This window comes from Bos indicus, chromosome 8, assembly GCF_029378745.1.
Source record: "Bos indicus isolate NIAB-ARS_2022 breed Sahiwal x Tharparkar chromosome 8, NIAB-ARS_B.indTharparkar_mat_pri_1.0, whole genome shotgun sequence".
NCBI lineage: Eukaryota > Metazoa > Chordata > Mammalia > Artiodactyla > Bovidae > Bos > Bos indicus.
Genome location: NC_091767.1, coordinates 41,612,359 through 41,627,027, shown reverse-complemented (window position 1 = coordinate 41,627,027; position 14,669 = coordinate 41,612,359). Strand labels below are relative to the sequence as shown.

General features: G+C 40.0%; 1 protein-coding gene across 2 annotated transcripts in view; it reads right to left on the bottom strand.

The window, feature by feature from the left end:
* PUM3 (pumilio RNA binding family member 3) overlaps positions 1-14,584 on the bottom strand; it is a 41,386-nt gene extending 26,802 nt beyond the window's left edge. For both annotated transcript variants that reach the window (XM_070794596.1, XM_019966016.2), the window contains exons 1-7: positions 14,447-14,584; positions 10,111-10,202; positions 9,149-9,367; positions 5,903-6,038; positions 4,941-5,016; positions 731-824; positions 413-479 (exon numbers count right to left, since the gene is read on the bottom strand). In XM_070794596.1, the coding sequence (XP_070650697.1) occupies positions 413-479; positions 731-824; positions 4,941-5,016; positions 5,903-6,038; positions 9,149-9,367; positions 10,111-10,192 (674 nt within the window). In that variant the 5' untranslated portion in view covers positions 10,193-10,202; positions 14,447-14,584. The remainder of the gene's footprint in view (positions 1-412; positions 480-730; positions 825-4,940; positions 5,017-5,902; positions 6,039-9,148; positions 9,368-10,110; positions 10,203-14,446) is intronic.
* Between the last annotated feature and the right edge of the window lie 85 nt (positions 14,585-14,669).

Below are 14,669 nucleotides of genomic sequence, written 5' to 3'. Positions count from 1 at the left end.
TTAGCACATTTTGGCACATTATTATACTTGGGAGGGCAAGACGAGTATTAATCCCACCTGGTTTAGGAAATCCTCCTATCTTGCCATTTCCTAACCCACTCACCCTGGTTTGGTCTACTCACCTGCCCCTCCCACCACTCCAACCTCTAAATAACTTGTGACGAATTACAAGTTCATTATAACCATTTCTCTTCTTCCAGGACTTCAAGATACACTTGTAAGGTCAATGAAGGCAATACTACTTTTACATTTTTTCAATAACTGTTTTTTAAGACCATATTCCTTGCAAACATTACCAGCATCTGCTTAAGGCTACTATCATGGTCACAGATTTTTAAGAAACATTTGCACACAATACGTTATCCAAATCTTAAAAAACTAATTAAAATATTTTATAAATAAAACAACTCACCCATACATGAGAAACTTCTTAACAATATTTCTGGAATATTTAGCTTTACTTAACTCAACCAAATCACCTGAAAAACAAAATACATTACAATGATTGGGTAACCTCCAGAAACAAGGAGAGAACTGAACGCACAATCCTGGGAACACAAACAAATCACTCCCTATTTGTCCCAGGCAAAAAACACACAAAAACAGAAAAGGTCCTGCCGAGGACACTCTGCTATTCCTCAACAGAATTCTTTTTCAACACAGTGTTGGGTATTTCAAGAGAAAACAAGCAACTTTATACCAATGATTACAAAATACATATAAGAAATACCTCGCAATTCTTCAAAAGCCTGTTTCCTTTGCTCTTCATTGCCGAACTGAATGTAACACTGGATCACTCGAGTTGAATCGTGTGCAAATGCAATCTGTAGGAAAACAGTTGGGGCCTTTAGACAAAATCTCCCTGAAAATGTATGTTTCTATCATATTACTTATGTTGTATTGCTCCCTCTTTTACAACTCCTTGTGAGAAAAAAAAAAAAAGGAGTCTTCATGGCTAATCAAATCTACATTACTTGGGAGTACAATTCTTTATTTAATTGTTCAGAGTGGCACTCTTTGGTTTTGCTGGCTACTGTATGGCATTGAGATAGGACTGGATTTAACTATTTTGTAAGATTTTATCATTATAATTAAAACCAAACCAAATCTGTACAATGATTATACATATTGTATTTCTCATTTCTCTGACAGTTACTTTACCTAAAAGAGGAATTTTCCAGGGCAAAAATTCTATTATGCTATGTTTTTTTTTTTTTTTTTAATATAAATGATCTAGGAATGTTTGGCTTTGCCAACCAAAGTCTTGCTACATAAATAATTATATCCTGATACACACTGCAATTACATTATGAGCTAATCACTCCATTTCTCACATTTTCATTATAATTCCTGAATATACATCCAGTTATATTCCTAGAAAAGTATTTCAAATCTGATTCTCCAACCTTAACCCCCTCACAACTACTGGATGGATTAGATCCTCATTGATGGACTTCCTGATTAATTTTCTAAAGCAATAACCACAGATAATCAGTCATGCACTATTACTTTTTATATACTAGTCTATTTTAATAGTGCTTATTACCTGTTGCTAAGTCTGTCTTTAAATTTTTAAATTCTAACAAATCTGAAGGTAAAGGTGTATCTTCATCAAAGTCACAGGTTGTAGAAGAATTTGCTTAAGGGAGATCTGTATAGACATTTTTGATAAAATTTTTTAAATAATTTTAAAAAATCAGTCTGAGATTTCCCTGGTGGTCCAGTGGTTAAGAATCCACCTGTCAATGCAGGGGACATGGGTTCAATCCCTGGTTTGGGAAGATCCCACACACTGTGGGACAACAAGGCCTGCGTGCGACAACTACTGAGCCTACATTCTAGAGCTGAGAGCTGCTACTACTGAAGTCCATGTGCCTAGAGCCCATGCTCTGCAACAAGGAAGTCACTGCAATGAGAAGCCTTTGCACCACCACTAGAGTAGCCCCTGTATGTCCCAATAGAGAAAGCTCAGGTGCAGCAACGAAGACCCAGTGCAGCCATAAATAAATAGTTATTATTTTTTTAAATTAGGCTGTTTTGTGCATATATTGATTACCTACTATGTAACCAATGTATGTGGTTTAAATTATTTTTCCGATGTCGAGTTAAAAGTGAGTTGGTGTTATTAGATATTTATAGATGAAAGTAAGTTTATGAGAAATTAAGAAACTTGCTATCCTTACGACTCTGGAATGAATTTCTTTGAGCCCAGATGCTGTTGTTGTTCTCCACTCCCTGCCCACCCACCCCCCCTCCCCATTTGCCATGCAGTAATGGGGCCAGATGCCATGATCTTAGTTTTAATATTTAGTTTTAAGCCAGTTGATTCACTCTCCTTCTTCACCTTCATCAAGAGGCTCTTTAGCTTCTCCTCGCTTTCTGCCATTAGAGTGGTATCATCCACATATCTGAGGTTGTTGATGTTTCTCCCGCCTGTCTTGATTCCAGCCTGTAACTCATCCAGCCTGCCATTTCTCATGATGTGCTCAGCGTATATCACGTCTCATGATGTGACAGCAGACAGCCCTGTCATACTTCTTTCATAATCATGAACCAATTAGTTGTTCCATACTTGCTTCTTGTTCTATACCGCATACACATTTCTCAGGAGACAGGTAGGATGGTCTGGTATTCCCATCTCTTTAAGAGCTTTCCAGTTCGTTATAATCCACATAGTCAAAGGCTTCAGAGTAGTCAATGAAACAGAGGTAGATGTTTTTCTGGAATTCCCGATCTCTATGACCCAGCAAATGTGGGCAATTTTCTCTCTGATTCCTCTTCCTTCTCTAAACCCTGCTTGGACATCTGGAAATTCTTGGTTCACATAATGCTGAAGCCTAGCATGTAAGATTTTAAGCATGATCTTACTAGCATGGGAGATGAGAGCAACTGTCTGATGTTAGCACATTCTTGAGTATTACTCCTCTTGGGAATTGGGATGAGGATTGACCTTTTCCAGTCCTGTGGCCACTGCTGAGTATTTCAGATTTGCTGACATATTGAATGTAACGCTTTGATGGCATCATCCTTTAGGGTTTTGAATAGTTTTACTGGCATTCTATCATATCCACTAGCTTTATTAACAGCAGTACTTCCTAAGGCCCACTTGACTTTGCTCTCCAGACTGTCTGGCTCTGGGTGACTGACCACATCATCACAGCAATCTGGTTCTCTTAGATCTTTTTTGTACCGTTCTTCCGTGTATTCTTTCCATCTCTTCTTGATCTCTTCAATGGCTACTAGGTCTCTACCGTTTCTGTCGTTTATTGTGCCCATCTTTGGGCAAAATATTCCTTTGATATTTCTAGTTTTCCTGAAGAGATCTCTGTCTTTCCCCTTCTGTCGCTTTCTTCTAGTTTCACGTACAGTTCATGAAGGCTTTCTTGTCTCTCTGTGCTGTTTTTTGGAAATCTGCGTTCAGTTGGATATGCTATTCCCCTTCTCCCTTGCTTCTTGCTTCTCTTCTTTCTTTAGCTATTTGTAAGGCCTCCTCAGATAACCACTTTGCCATCTTGCTTTTCTTTTTCTTTGGGATGGTTTTGTTTGCTGCCTCCTGTACAATATTACGGACCTCCATCCATAGTTCTTCAGGCACACTGTTTACAAGTTCTAATCCCTTGAATCTATCAAATATCTAATAGGGATGAAGACTAAGCTAAAGGATACAAAGTATGCACTTGTTACCAATGCTGCTGGCACACAGTAAAGAATAAATGGGCTGTCTTGTCTAAAAGCACAGATTAATTCCCAAGTCCATGGGCATCAGTAGTCACAATAACCTAAGGGTAAATGAGAAGGATCTTAAGCATGCATGATTTATAAATTGAGCATAAGAGGTTACTGTTAGAGATGAGTAGGTCTATCCTAAAAAGATCTTGCTGGCTTTAAGAACGCAGCAGCTGGGAACTTGCTATTGGAAAACAGTCCTTCAAATTTCAATACAGCATTTGTTTAGACCTATGTACATGGTTCGACAAAGGCAGGCCCCCAGGGTCTCCAAAGATACTGAGTCTGTTGGCTTATAAGTGAATATCACTAAAAGTGTAAAAGTGTTAGCATTCAGTTGTCTCCAACTTGGCAACCCCATGGACTGTTGCCCATCAGGTTCCTCCGTCCATGGAATTCTCCAGGCAAGAATACTGGAGTTGGTAGCTGTTCCCTTCTCCTGGGACTGAAACCACATCTCCTGTGTTGGCAGGTGGATTCTTTACCGTCTGAGCCATCAGGGAAGCCCAAATATCACTAAGTATTTATCCAAATATACAAGAATCAATAGAAGTTTACTATAAAACAGGATTAAAGAGCAATAATGAAAATCACTTTAAAACTCCCAAATCTACTATATTTTAAAGATCCTTTGTACAATGCTTATAAAAGCAAGGAAGAAAGTAATGTTTGCTTTGCACATTCAAAATAGCCAGCATTTAGAACTTACAGAGTTCACAGTAAGAGATTATAACAAGCACTGTTGAACTAATAAATTCCCTGAGATAACTTTAAGAGAACATTGAGTGAATGAAAGTCACTCCGTTGTGTCTGACTCTTGGCAACGCCATGGACTATATAGTTCAGGGAATATTCCAGGCCAGAATATTGGAGTGGGTAGCCTTTCCCTTCTCCAGGGGATCTTCCCAATCCAGGAAATCAAACCCAGGTCTCCCGCATTGCAGGCAGATTCTTTAACAGCCGAGCCAAGAACACACTGATTTAAATAAATTATTTTAAAATGAACAGCCAAATACTTGATAGTCTTTTGGTAATTTCCCAGCAGTAAGGTCTCTATTAAATTTTTCAGAGAGATTATAAAAGGTATTTGAAAACTGAAGCCAAATATATTAAAAACAGAAACAATTTCATCTGTAATAAATAATCAACTACCCTTTACTGAGAGTGAGTCAATTTAGTTCTTAAAATTGCAACTATGAGTACGCCCTACTTACAGTTTTAATCTTCCCTTGAATCAACTTCTGCAAATCACTCATCAACTTCACTCTTTTCTCTTTGTCACAATCTTTTCTATAAAAGAGTCAGGAAACATAGCCTAAGTAAAGACATTATTTTAAACACACAAAACTAAAAACCGTACCAGTGTACGTTCATGCAGTTCAGTATGATCTTCCCTTCAAAGAAAGCAAATCTTTGACATTAAAATTACTATTCCAGAGCAGCTAGAGAAAAGTAATTTTCTCAAAGGCAGAAACTCATCTCACAAGGTATAATTTCATGTATCAATCTAAATCTTAACAGCCAGAACTTAAAAGCAAAGCAAATAATAAAACAAGTCCAAGATACCAAATACTCAAGTATTTCAAAACCTAGCCAAAAAGAACTATCCTCCATTTTCTCAGAAATTTCTCAGGAAGGACATCAAATCCATTTTAACTCTCATACCGTTTCCTAAGCAGATCTTGATGCCATCCTAATGATTCCACGCATTTCTGTAAAGGGCACACATCCAGACAGTGATGCCTTTCTTGGTGTGTTATGCTGCTGCTGCTGCTGCTGCTGCTGCTGCTAAGCAGCATCAGTCGTGTCCAACTCTGTGTGACCCCATAGATGGCAGCCTCCCGTCCCTGGGATTCTCCAGGTAAGAACTCCGGAGTAGGTTGCCATTTCCTTCTCCAATGCATGAAAGTGAAAAGTGAAAGTGAAGTTGCTCAGTCGTGTCCAACTCTTAGCGACCCCATGGACTGCAGCCTACCAGGCTCCTCTGTCCATGGGATTTTCCAGGCAAGAGTACTGGAGTGGGTCGCCAGTGCCTTCTCCGGGTGTGTTAAGAAAAATCCCTAAATAACCAAAGTGCTATGTGATTTATTTTAGGACATCTCACTATTTACAAAGTATACTGTTACTCCTCCATCATCTCCAAGAGCTCAATAAAGATGTCATTAACTAGCATTACCTTCTTAAGATCTCCCAAATCTGCTTTGCCCGAATGACGATGTCATAGTTGGTTTTATCACTGAGTTGCCTGCTCTGCTTCAGTTCTTTCTTCTTTTTTTTGAATTCATCCCATTTGGGTTTCTTGGCCGCTGACTCTAGTCATTACAGAAATTATTTTCAATTACACTTAACATTCTCAGTGCCATAAACACAGAGCAAATTTGGTACCTATGGCAATCAGTAATCAAGATCAATACTCATTGTGGGAACTAGAAGGGGGAAAATCATTCCCTATCAACTTAAACTTTATTTCATTTTCCGAGCAGTTTACACATTTTAAATTTGGTTGACACCAACTGTTCATTCACTCAACAAATTGATTCTTAATAGAACACCTATTAGGAAAAAAAAAGGAAACTAAAAGGATTATAAAATCAATTACAAATTTTTAAGCATCTTTTTCCATTGTAAAATTAAAATTTTACTTTAGAACATAAAGATCATTGGACATTAGGTATAGTCAGTTCTCAATGAAAACAGAAATTAGTCCAAGTTAACATAGGAAAAACAATAGTCACAAATTCACTGAGTGCTGTTACGTATTAAGTAATTTTTACAACAGCTCTGTGAAGTGGGTACTGTTATTATTCCCTCTCATGTCAGGGAAAGAAAGATACTGGGCAGATAAGCTCCCTATCCAAGGTCACGTAACTCCTAAGTGGCAGAGACAGGATGTACACCCAGATATGGCTCTGAAACTTTATTCTCTGCTGTCTGTTACTCATGACAATGCACAGTGAAAATTTCTAAGTTCTCTACAATTAGGGTCATGCTATAAAAGTATCTTTCTACTGCTTATTTTTTTATCTTCACAATCTAAGCAACTTATTAATTGGATTAAAAAAAAAAAATCCCAATGAGGCCAAACAAAGAACTTAATAAGATGGGTATTATTTACATGAGTACCCTGCAAAAAACCCTTCGGAGAATTAGTTATTTCTAGATATTGCCCCGTCTCTTATTAGAAAATATATTCAAAAAACAAAATTCTCCTATAATCTTAAAACCTAGAGACTAAAATTTCATTTCCTTCTTGTTTTTTCCCCCCACACATATTTTATATTAATTTCCTTGATGTCTTTACTTAAACATCATTATACTCTAAGTATTCCTCCATGAAACTAAATATTCTCAAGAATGTAATTTTTAATGGCATATCATATACTACAATGTATTTTACTCCCCTTACTGCTCACTTACTTATTCCCAATCTAATAACAGAAGATTACAGGCAACAGAAGCATATTCACTATTAATATTAGGACATCGTGTACTACACAGCAGAGGATAGTAACCGATCCACAGTTCATTTAATTGTGAAAATATCTGGGCACCCTCAACATAAGCCATGTTTGGCTGCAGGAGATATAACCAGTTTTGGGAATGACTTGTATCCAGTCCCCCTCAGTTGCTGGTATTAAAATGAGAAAATCAGAGTTCCACTTTGAGATGCAGGGAACTTATCTTCTATAGCAAAAGGAACGAGGGCCACTCTTTAATGAGAATGTGTGTGCACTTAAAATGCAGGTATCAAGAAAGCCAGTGTAGGGACATCCCTGGTGGTCCAGTGGTTAAGAATCCTCCTTCTGATGAAGGGAACGCGGGTTCGATCCCTGGTCAGGGAATCCCACGTGCTGTTGGGCAACTAAGCCTGTGAGCTGTAACTGGATAGCTCATGCTCTCTAGAACGTGGGCTGCAACAAGAGAAGCCTGCACATCACAGCAAAGACCCAGCACAGCCAAAAATAAGAAAATTAAAAAAAAAGAATACCAATGTGGAAAGGAAGAATTAGGATCTATGAGAGAGAAGCAAGGTAAGAGTAGATAGGCCTGGAAGAAAAGGGGAAAAGAGAAAAGGGCTAGACCATGAAAAAATCCTTCAGGCCTCATGAAAAATAATGAAAATCTCCCTCCTTTCCTCTCTCCCTACGTCTCTGTCTTAAGGCTGCTGTCCCTCCAGCAAGCAACCCTAGGCAGAGCTGAGAGCAAGGACCAGGGCTCAGGGACTGGACTAAGAAGGCCCCTTGGCAATGGTCTCAGTTGGCAGCAAAAGGGCAGTGTCAGGCTCCAGCATGCTGGAGAAAAAGGGAATGAAAGACAGCAGAGAAAGTCTCCTGACGCTGCACAGAAGGCACCTGCAGGTCAGCAAGACGCACAGCAAGGGCAGGTTGTACAACAGACAGCAACGCTCTGAGTTAGAGACCACCCCTTGAACATCATCATGATGAAGAGAGTAGTAGTTTGTTTCAACAGACAAAGAATAGCCAGGCCAGCACTTCTAATCAGTTAGCAACCTAGCCTGCACCAGTTCAAGTCAAATCTATGACATATTATATACCTTCTCTGGAACGGTTTACCAGGTCTGAGCCGTATGATAAGCTAATACTCTTAGAATGGCCTGAGCTCTGTGAGAGCAGTATCTACATGTATCTCGTTCACCAGGACACTGGTTATTTAAGGCTGGCTTCCATGCTGATTACCTGGGGCTTGTACCCTCACTGGTTATTAATTTCTTTTCACTGTCTCTTGATGACAGTGTGCAGAAAACTCAAGTATTTGTTTGCTAAATGAATGAGTTCATTAATGTAAGCCTACAGAAAGGAATGCTTCATTGAGAGTCCAATGTATAAAGCCCATTACAACTTAGCCTAACTCCACAGCCAGGGGAATTTAGCAAGGGCCTAGGAATTCTAAGCACTAGAGGACAATTTTGTAAAAATAAAGAAGACAATAATAGCAACTCTCGAAAGTAAAAATAAAGACACCAGTAGCAACCCTGGAAAATGGAGAAGATGCTTTCTGTTGTTTATTTAATCCCATCTACCACCTTCCCATCTCCACCCGAGATACTGCCTGTCATGGAACAAGAACAGGAGGTCTCTAACAGACTTCAAGAGTCCCTGTGCACAATGGTTCAGGCAGGGCAGTTCAGGTCAGTTCAGTTCAGTCGCTCAGTCGTGTCTGACTCTTTGCGACCCCATGAACTGCAGCACGCCAGGCCTCCCTGTCCGTAACCAACTCCCAGAGCCTACCCATACTCATGTCCATTAGTCGGTGATGCCATCCAACCATCTCATCCTCTATCGTCCCCTTCTCCTCCTGCCCTCAATCTTTCCCAGCATCAGGATCTTTTCAAATGAGTCAGGTCTTCACATCAGGCAGGGCAAGCTTCTGCAAAAACCACACTGAAGAAATCAGTGCTTACCATCACTTTTACTGTCTGGCTGGAATTTCCTCTTCTGGTTGAATTTATTTGCCTGCTGGAATTTGTTCTTTGGTATTCTATCCCCTTGCTGCTTATTCTTGAACTGCTTCACACCTTTTTTCCCAGGTTTTGTGGCAGTTTTCTCAAAGTTCTTAGATGTGATTTTAGGTCCACCTTCCTTAACAACTTTTTTGGGGAATGTCTTTGAAGAACCTGAATCTAGTGACAATAATAAATAGTTATTAGTTCAGTGATCCTGGGCCTGGATCTTTTATCCACTGGGCTGTATTTGTTACAGAAAATTACACATTTTTTAGTGAAACATACTTTGTCCTTCTCTCAAAATGGAGCACAGGAGGACTTAAAAAATTACAACAAAATTTAAAAACTTCCTCTGATTATAAAATTATAACATAGGTTCATCATAGAAAACCTACAAAGTATAGAAATACACAGTAAAAACTGCTCATAATTCTAGAGATAACCCACCACTGTCAGGTGTATTTCTGTTTTAAGCACACATCACAAGATGAGATATTATTTATGTCTTTGTGTGTGTGTGTATTTTGGGGGTTAACGACATAATAGGAGTCTAAGAATAAAATGAACATTTAGAACTTAGGAAGTACATCATATAGACAAATTCAAAATGTTTATACCTCAAAATTTCTAGCTGAAAGAAAAAAAAAACATAAAGACTGCTTAGGAAATTCGTCATTGACTTTTCTATTTTGTAATACTGACACCTGATGGAACAGTAAAGACATCACAATGAGAAATCCTGAAGATCTGGCTTGCCAGTAAACATATCAATCACTCATACACAGTGACACTGGGTCCGCCATTTTAATCCTAACTCTAACCCATGAAGATTGGAATCTGCTACATCCCTTCTCATCCCACCAAACCCTCCCTCCAAGAGACAAAACCACCACAAGGGAAGCATGTTTTGAGTATCTTACCATTGTTTTTATGAAATTTGCTTTTTTCTTGTGACATCTTTGTACCTTTACCTGTTAATTTTTTTTTCCCTTTGACTTCCATTATAGCAACTCTGGAAAACAAAAACAAAATCCAGAAATGATCACTAAATTGCTCTCATCCAATGAAGGTCCTTAGTCATCACGGCTCCATTTACTCCTTGACCACAGATGCAGGAGAAATTATCTGTGCCCATGAGGAGTCCAGGAACTACACAATCACTATTTCTAAGATTGAGAAAGTAAAATTAGACACCAATACAGAAACTAAGAACACACACACACACCTTGACTAGTGAGTGATGTTTTGGAGGCAACATTATAGTGACAGTAAAGGTTACAAATAAATCATTATTTTCACTAAGCAGGCTACAACTGTCAGTGTTTGCATTTCTTACAACAGTGGGAGGATTTTTGTGACAAGAAACTGAAAATATTACCATTTCCCCAGCCAGGAACAAACAATACATTACACTTAATCACATTCAAATTTAATGAAATAATACAAAAGATTATCTAAAAGTTTCCTATGTAACCCAATGTAGCTAAAACAAAAAACAACTTCAAATGTTTGTTATTCTTTGAGAGGCAACAGATAATTTTCAAAGACCTCCAAGATAAGACTGTTGACATACGGAATATTTCATTTGAAAGGAATCTGGCTAGCAGGTCATTTCTGGATTGAGACCCCACTGTGCACAGGGCAAATACCAGCTAACCCTTCCGCTGCCCAATGCTCCTGAAAGCAGAATGTATCAAGAACAAAAGTTACTATGTGTTATTTGTCTATTTCTGTACCTTCCAAAGTTGCATGTTCAACTCATTTCAAAATATCTAAAGCTGACCATCTAGGGCAGATGTTAGAAATATCTGACAATTCCAGATATTTCTAGACAAGAATTGTCCATTGAAGAACACATTTCTCAAAATATTAATAGGTACACGAAAATAGGTTCTGGAGTGAAAGGCATTTGGGAAACACTTAAATGAAAATAATTAACGAGGCTTCTTTAAGGAAAATCAGATTCTTAGAGTCTTTTAATTTGCTAATTTAAGCCATTAATCACCAAGCACAAGCTAAAGTAAGCATGATTTTCCAACCAGGTTGGACCACTTTTTCCTGGAACATCACAAGGGACCAGTAGGGTCCCAAAGAATACTCTGGAAAATGAATGGCCTCTGACTTAGTTTCCTTCGGTCATTTGTAACTGCACGGTCCCAGCCACTTGGCTGAAGCCTTCATAACCACTTCTGCATCCCTCAGCTCCTCTATGCAGGAACTTTCTATTTCCATATGTTTAGTTTTAGAGAAGAGTTGGGAAAGATACACAGAAAGTTACAGTATATCCCTGTTTCCCCTAATGTGAACAACTTACCATGATGCATTAACCAAAACTAAGAAACAACCTTAATATAATGCTAAATTTGGATTTTGATAGTTTTTCCACTAATATACTTTTTCTATTAATATTCCAGAATTTGTTGTTGTTGTTCAATCGCTAACTGGTCTCTTTTTTGACCCCATGGACTAGGGCCCACTAGGTTCCTCTGTTCATGGGATTTTTCCAGGCACGAATACTGGAGTGGGTTGCATTTCCTTCTCCAGGGGATCCTCCTGACCCAGGGACTGAACTTTACTTTCCTGCTTGGCAGATAGATTGTTTACCACTGAGTCACCTGGGAAGCCCATGCCTTGCATTTAATTCAGTCTTCTTTTAATTTCCACTAATCTGTGACAGTCTATCAGTTTTCACTTGTTTCTCATGACCGAGACTGGCACTGTGCAGAATGAATATCCCATATTGGGGGTGGGTCCGACATCTTCCCATGAATCTACTGATATTACGGATTTGAGGGAAGAATACCATAAAGAAGTGCCCTTTCAACCCATCACATTAGGGGAAGCATGATATCGACATGACTAGTGTTAGTAACCTTGATCGCTTGGTTAAGGGTAGGGTTTGCCAGGTGTCTCCACTGTAACGTTAGTGTTTCCATTTCTATACTCTGTTTATTCAAAGCAAGTTACTAAATTCAGCCCAAGCTGAAGAGGAGGGGAATTAAGCTCCACTTCTTAGAGTGCGGAGTATTAACAAATTGGAATCAATAATACAATAAAATCTCCACAGCAATTAATAAATATTTTGGATGATACATTTTAAGAGCATGCAAATACCGTGTATCTTCCACTGATTATTTTTTAACTCTCTCCACTGGATCTTGCCTGCAGCAATTACTGTGGTGTTTTAATGGTGACTATTTTCCTACTTACTTTTACCTTTATTATTTTGAATTCTTCTGTATGTAAACTTTATTCCTTCTCTCCATTTATTCAATCATTTATTTACATCAGTATAGCCTCACAGACATTTTATTACTTGGGTTATGGACTCACAGTATCTTTATTTTGTTGCTAAAATTATTCCAGTTTTGACATTTCTAAGTTTCTGTGTCCTTTTACCATGGTCCATCCTTTTTTCTTCTTAGCATGTCTTTAATTTGTGGCACTTCTTTCAAGTTTACCTTTTCTTATCTCTGCACAAGTCCTAAAGTCAGTCATTCTTCAAGGAACCCTGATTCCTCTTATTGAGATCTGAGTGCTAGGTATGCCTGTCACTGCGGTGCCACTGCTTCTTGGTCTTTTGACTAGACAAGGCTAGGTAATATATGTATGTACATTAGTCTTTTGTGTACAAAGAAACCTGTATTTCTGTATCAAGTTCACACTAATGTCTTGAACACTAAACATGTACCACAGGGTTATGGTTGGTAAAAACAAATTTATCAACTACAGTATTTATTTACAGTTTGTCATTTCCTGACAGTATCCATTCAAAACACTGCTTTTCAAAGTTAGTTAGGTTACATCTTTTCCCTTCACTCCTTCAGTGAGGTCATTGGAGGCGTGGGGTGGGGTTGGCCAGGGTGGGGTGGGGGGGGGAGGGCGGAAGCAGGCGAAGCATAGCATGTGGGATCTCAGTACTTCGAACTCAGAGTCCCCTGCATTGGAAGCTTGGAGTCTTAACCACTGGATATACATCTGTACTAGTTAGATTCATTTTATTTAGGTCTGCATTCCATTTCCAGGCATGTCAGTTGACTTTCTTTTCATTCGCCTAGGGTCGATCATTCTTCTTGATGCACAGTGCTGATTTTGACAAACCCACAGTCATGTAGCCTCCACCACAGCACCTTACAGAACTGTCCACAACTCCCAGAGGTTCCCTGTGGAGCCCCTTTGCAATCATCCTCTTCTGGCTCTCTTGGCAACACCTGATCTTTCTTTCTACCCTCCAGCTTTGTGACTTTTCAAAAATGTCATGCAAATGGAATCAGACAGTATACAGCCTTTGGGGTCTTGCTTCTTTCATGTAACAAAATGCATTTGCTTGTAGACCCTGTGCCATAACATCCAACCATCACATTCCAGTGTCTTGGAATCATCTCCTCTTTTTCCCTTCCATTACTCTATTCAGACACTTTATCTCTTGTTCAGATTGCAGTTAGAGTCAATTTGCTATGATTCCACTCCCTGCTGCCTGATTAATCTTCCATTATTACATCTATTCCATGTTATTTACCTGCTCCAACACCTTCAGAAGTTTCCCACTGCTTACAGGAAAAATTTCAAACTCAGTCTGTGTGCTGTGTCCGACTCTTTGGGACCCGACAGACTGTAGCCGGCCAGGCTCCTCTGTCCATGGGGATTCTCCAGCCACGAATACTGGAGTGGGTTGCCATGCCCTCCTCCAGGCGATCTTTCCAACCCAGTGATTGAACCCAGGTCTCCCACATTGCAGTGCTGAACTCACTGCCTCTGGCTGAACGTAGTTTTCCCTGGGTCTCCAGATTTCAGGGGTGCCTCTAGCCACGCTCTGCGTCTTGGCTTAAAGATCAGTTCTTTAGACTCCCCTATCCTCTATCTCGGCACCTAGTTCATTTCTTCCTAGCGCTAACAACTTTCAACTGTACATTCAGATTGCAAACTGGGCATCTGGCCCTGACCGGGCGCAGAGTGAGTGAGTGTCAAACATACAACAGAAAGGCTGAAAGCGAACTAGCCCGGACCCGGACTTTAGAGGCTGAAGGTAATAAAAGCTAACCCAGCACTCTCTAGGCAGCGTGGCAGGGAGAGGAGCTGTACACCCGCCCTTCTCCCCAGGCTCCCGTCAATCCCCAAACTCCCACAACAGAGACGGCCACAGAAAGCCGCCCGGCTGGTGACAGGGTGAAACCTCTACCTCAGAAACCCTCCGACTCCAGCACCGGGCAGGGAGCTAGGCCCTCCAGAAGCACCGCCGAGTCCCCCCTCACTCACCGCACACGTGTGGCCCTGGCAGGCGCGGGTCCCGGCTCCGCCGCTGCGGCTTCCGCTTCCCCGCCTTGCTCCGCCCCCTAGCCTTTCCTCTTCCTCCTCAGCCGAGCTAGAGTTAAGGGGCTGGCAGTAGCCGGAAAAACGAAAATTCGGCATTTCTACTGGTCCGCGTCTAGTCATACGTCATCTAGAGGCGCGAGTGCGGCGCCACGGGAGTTTTGGCCCT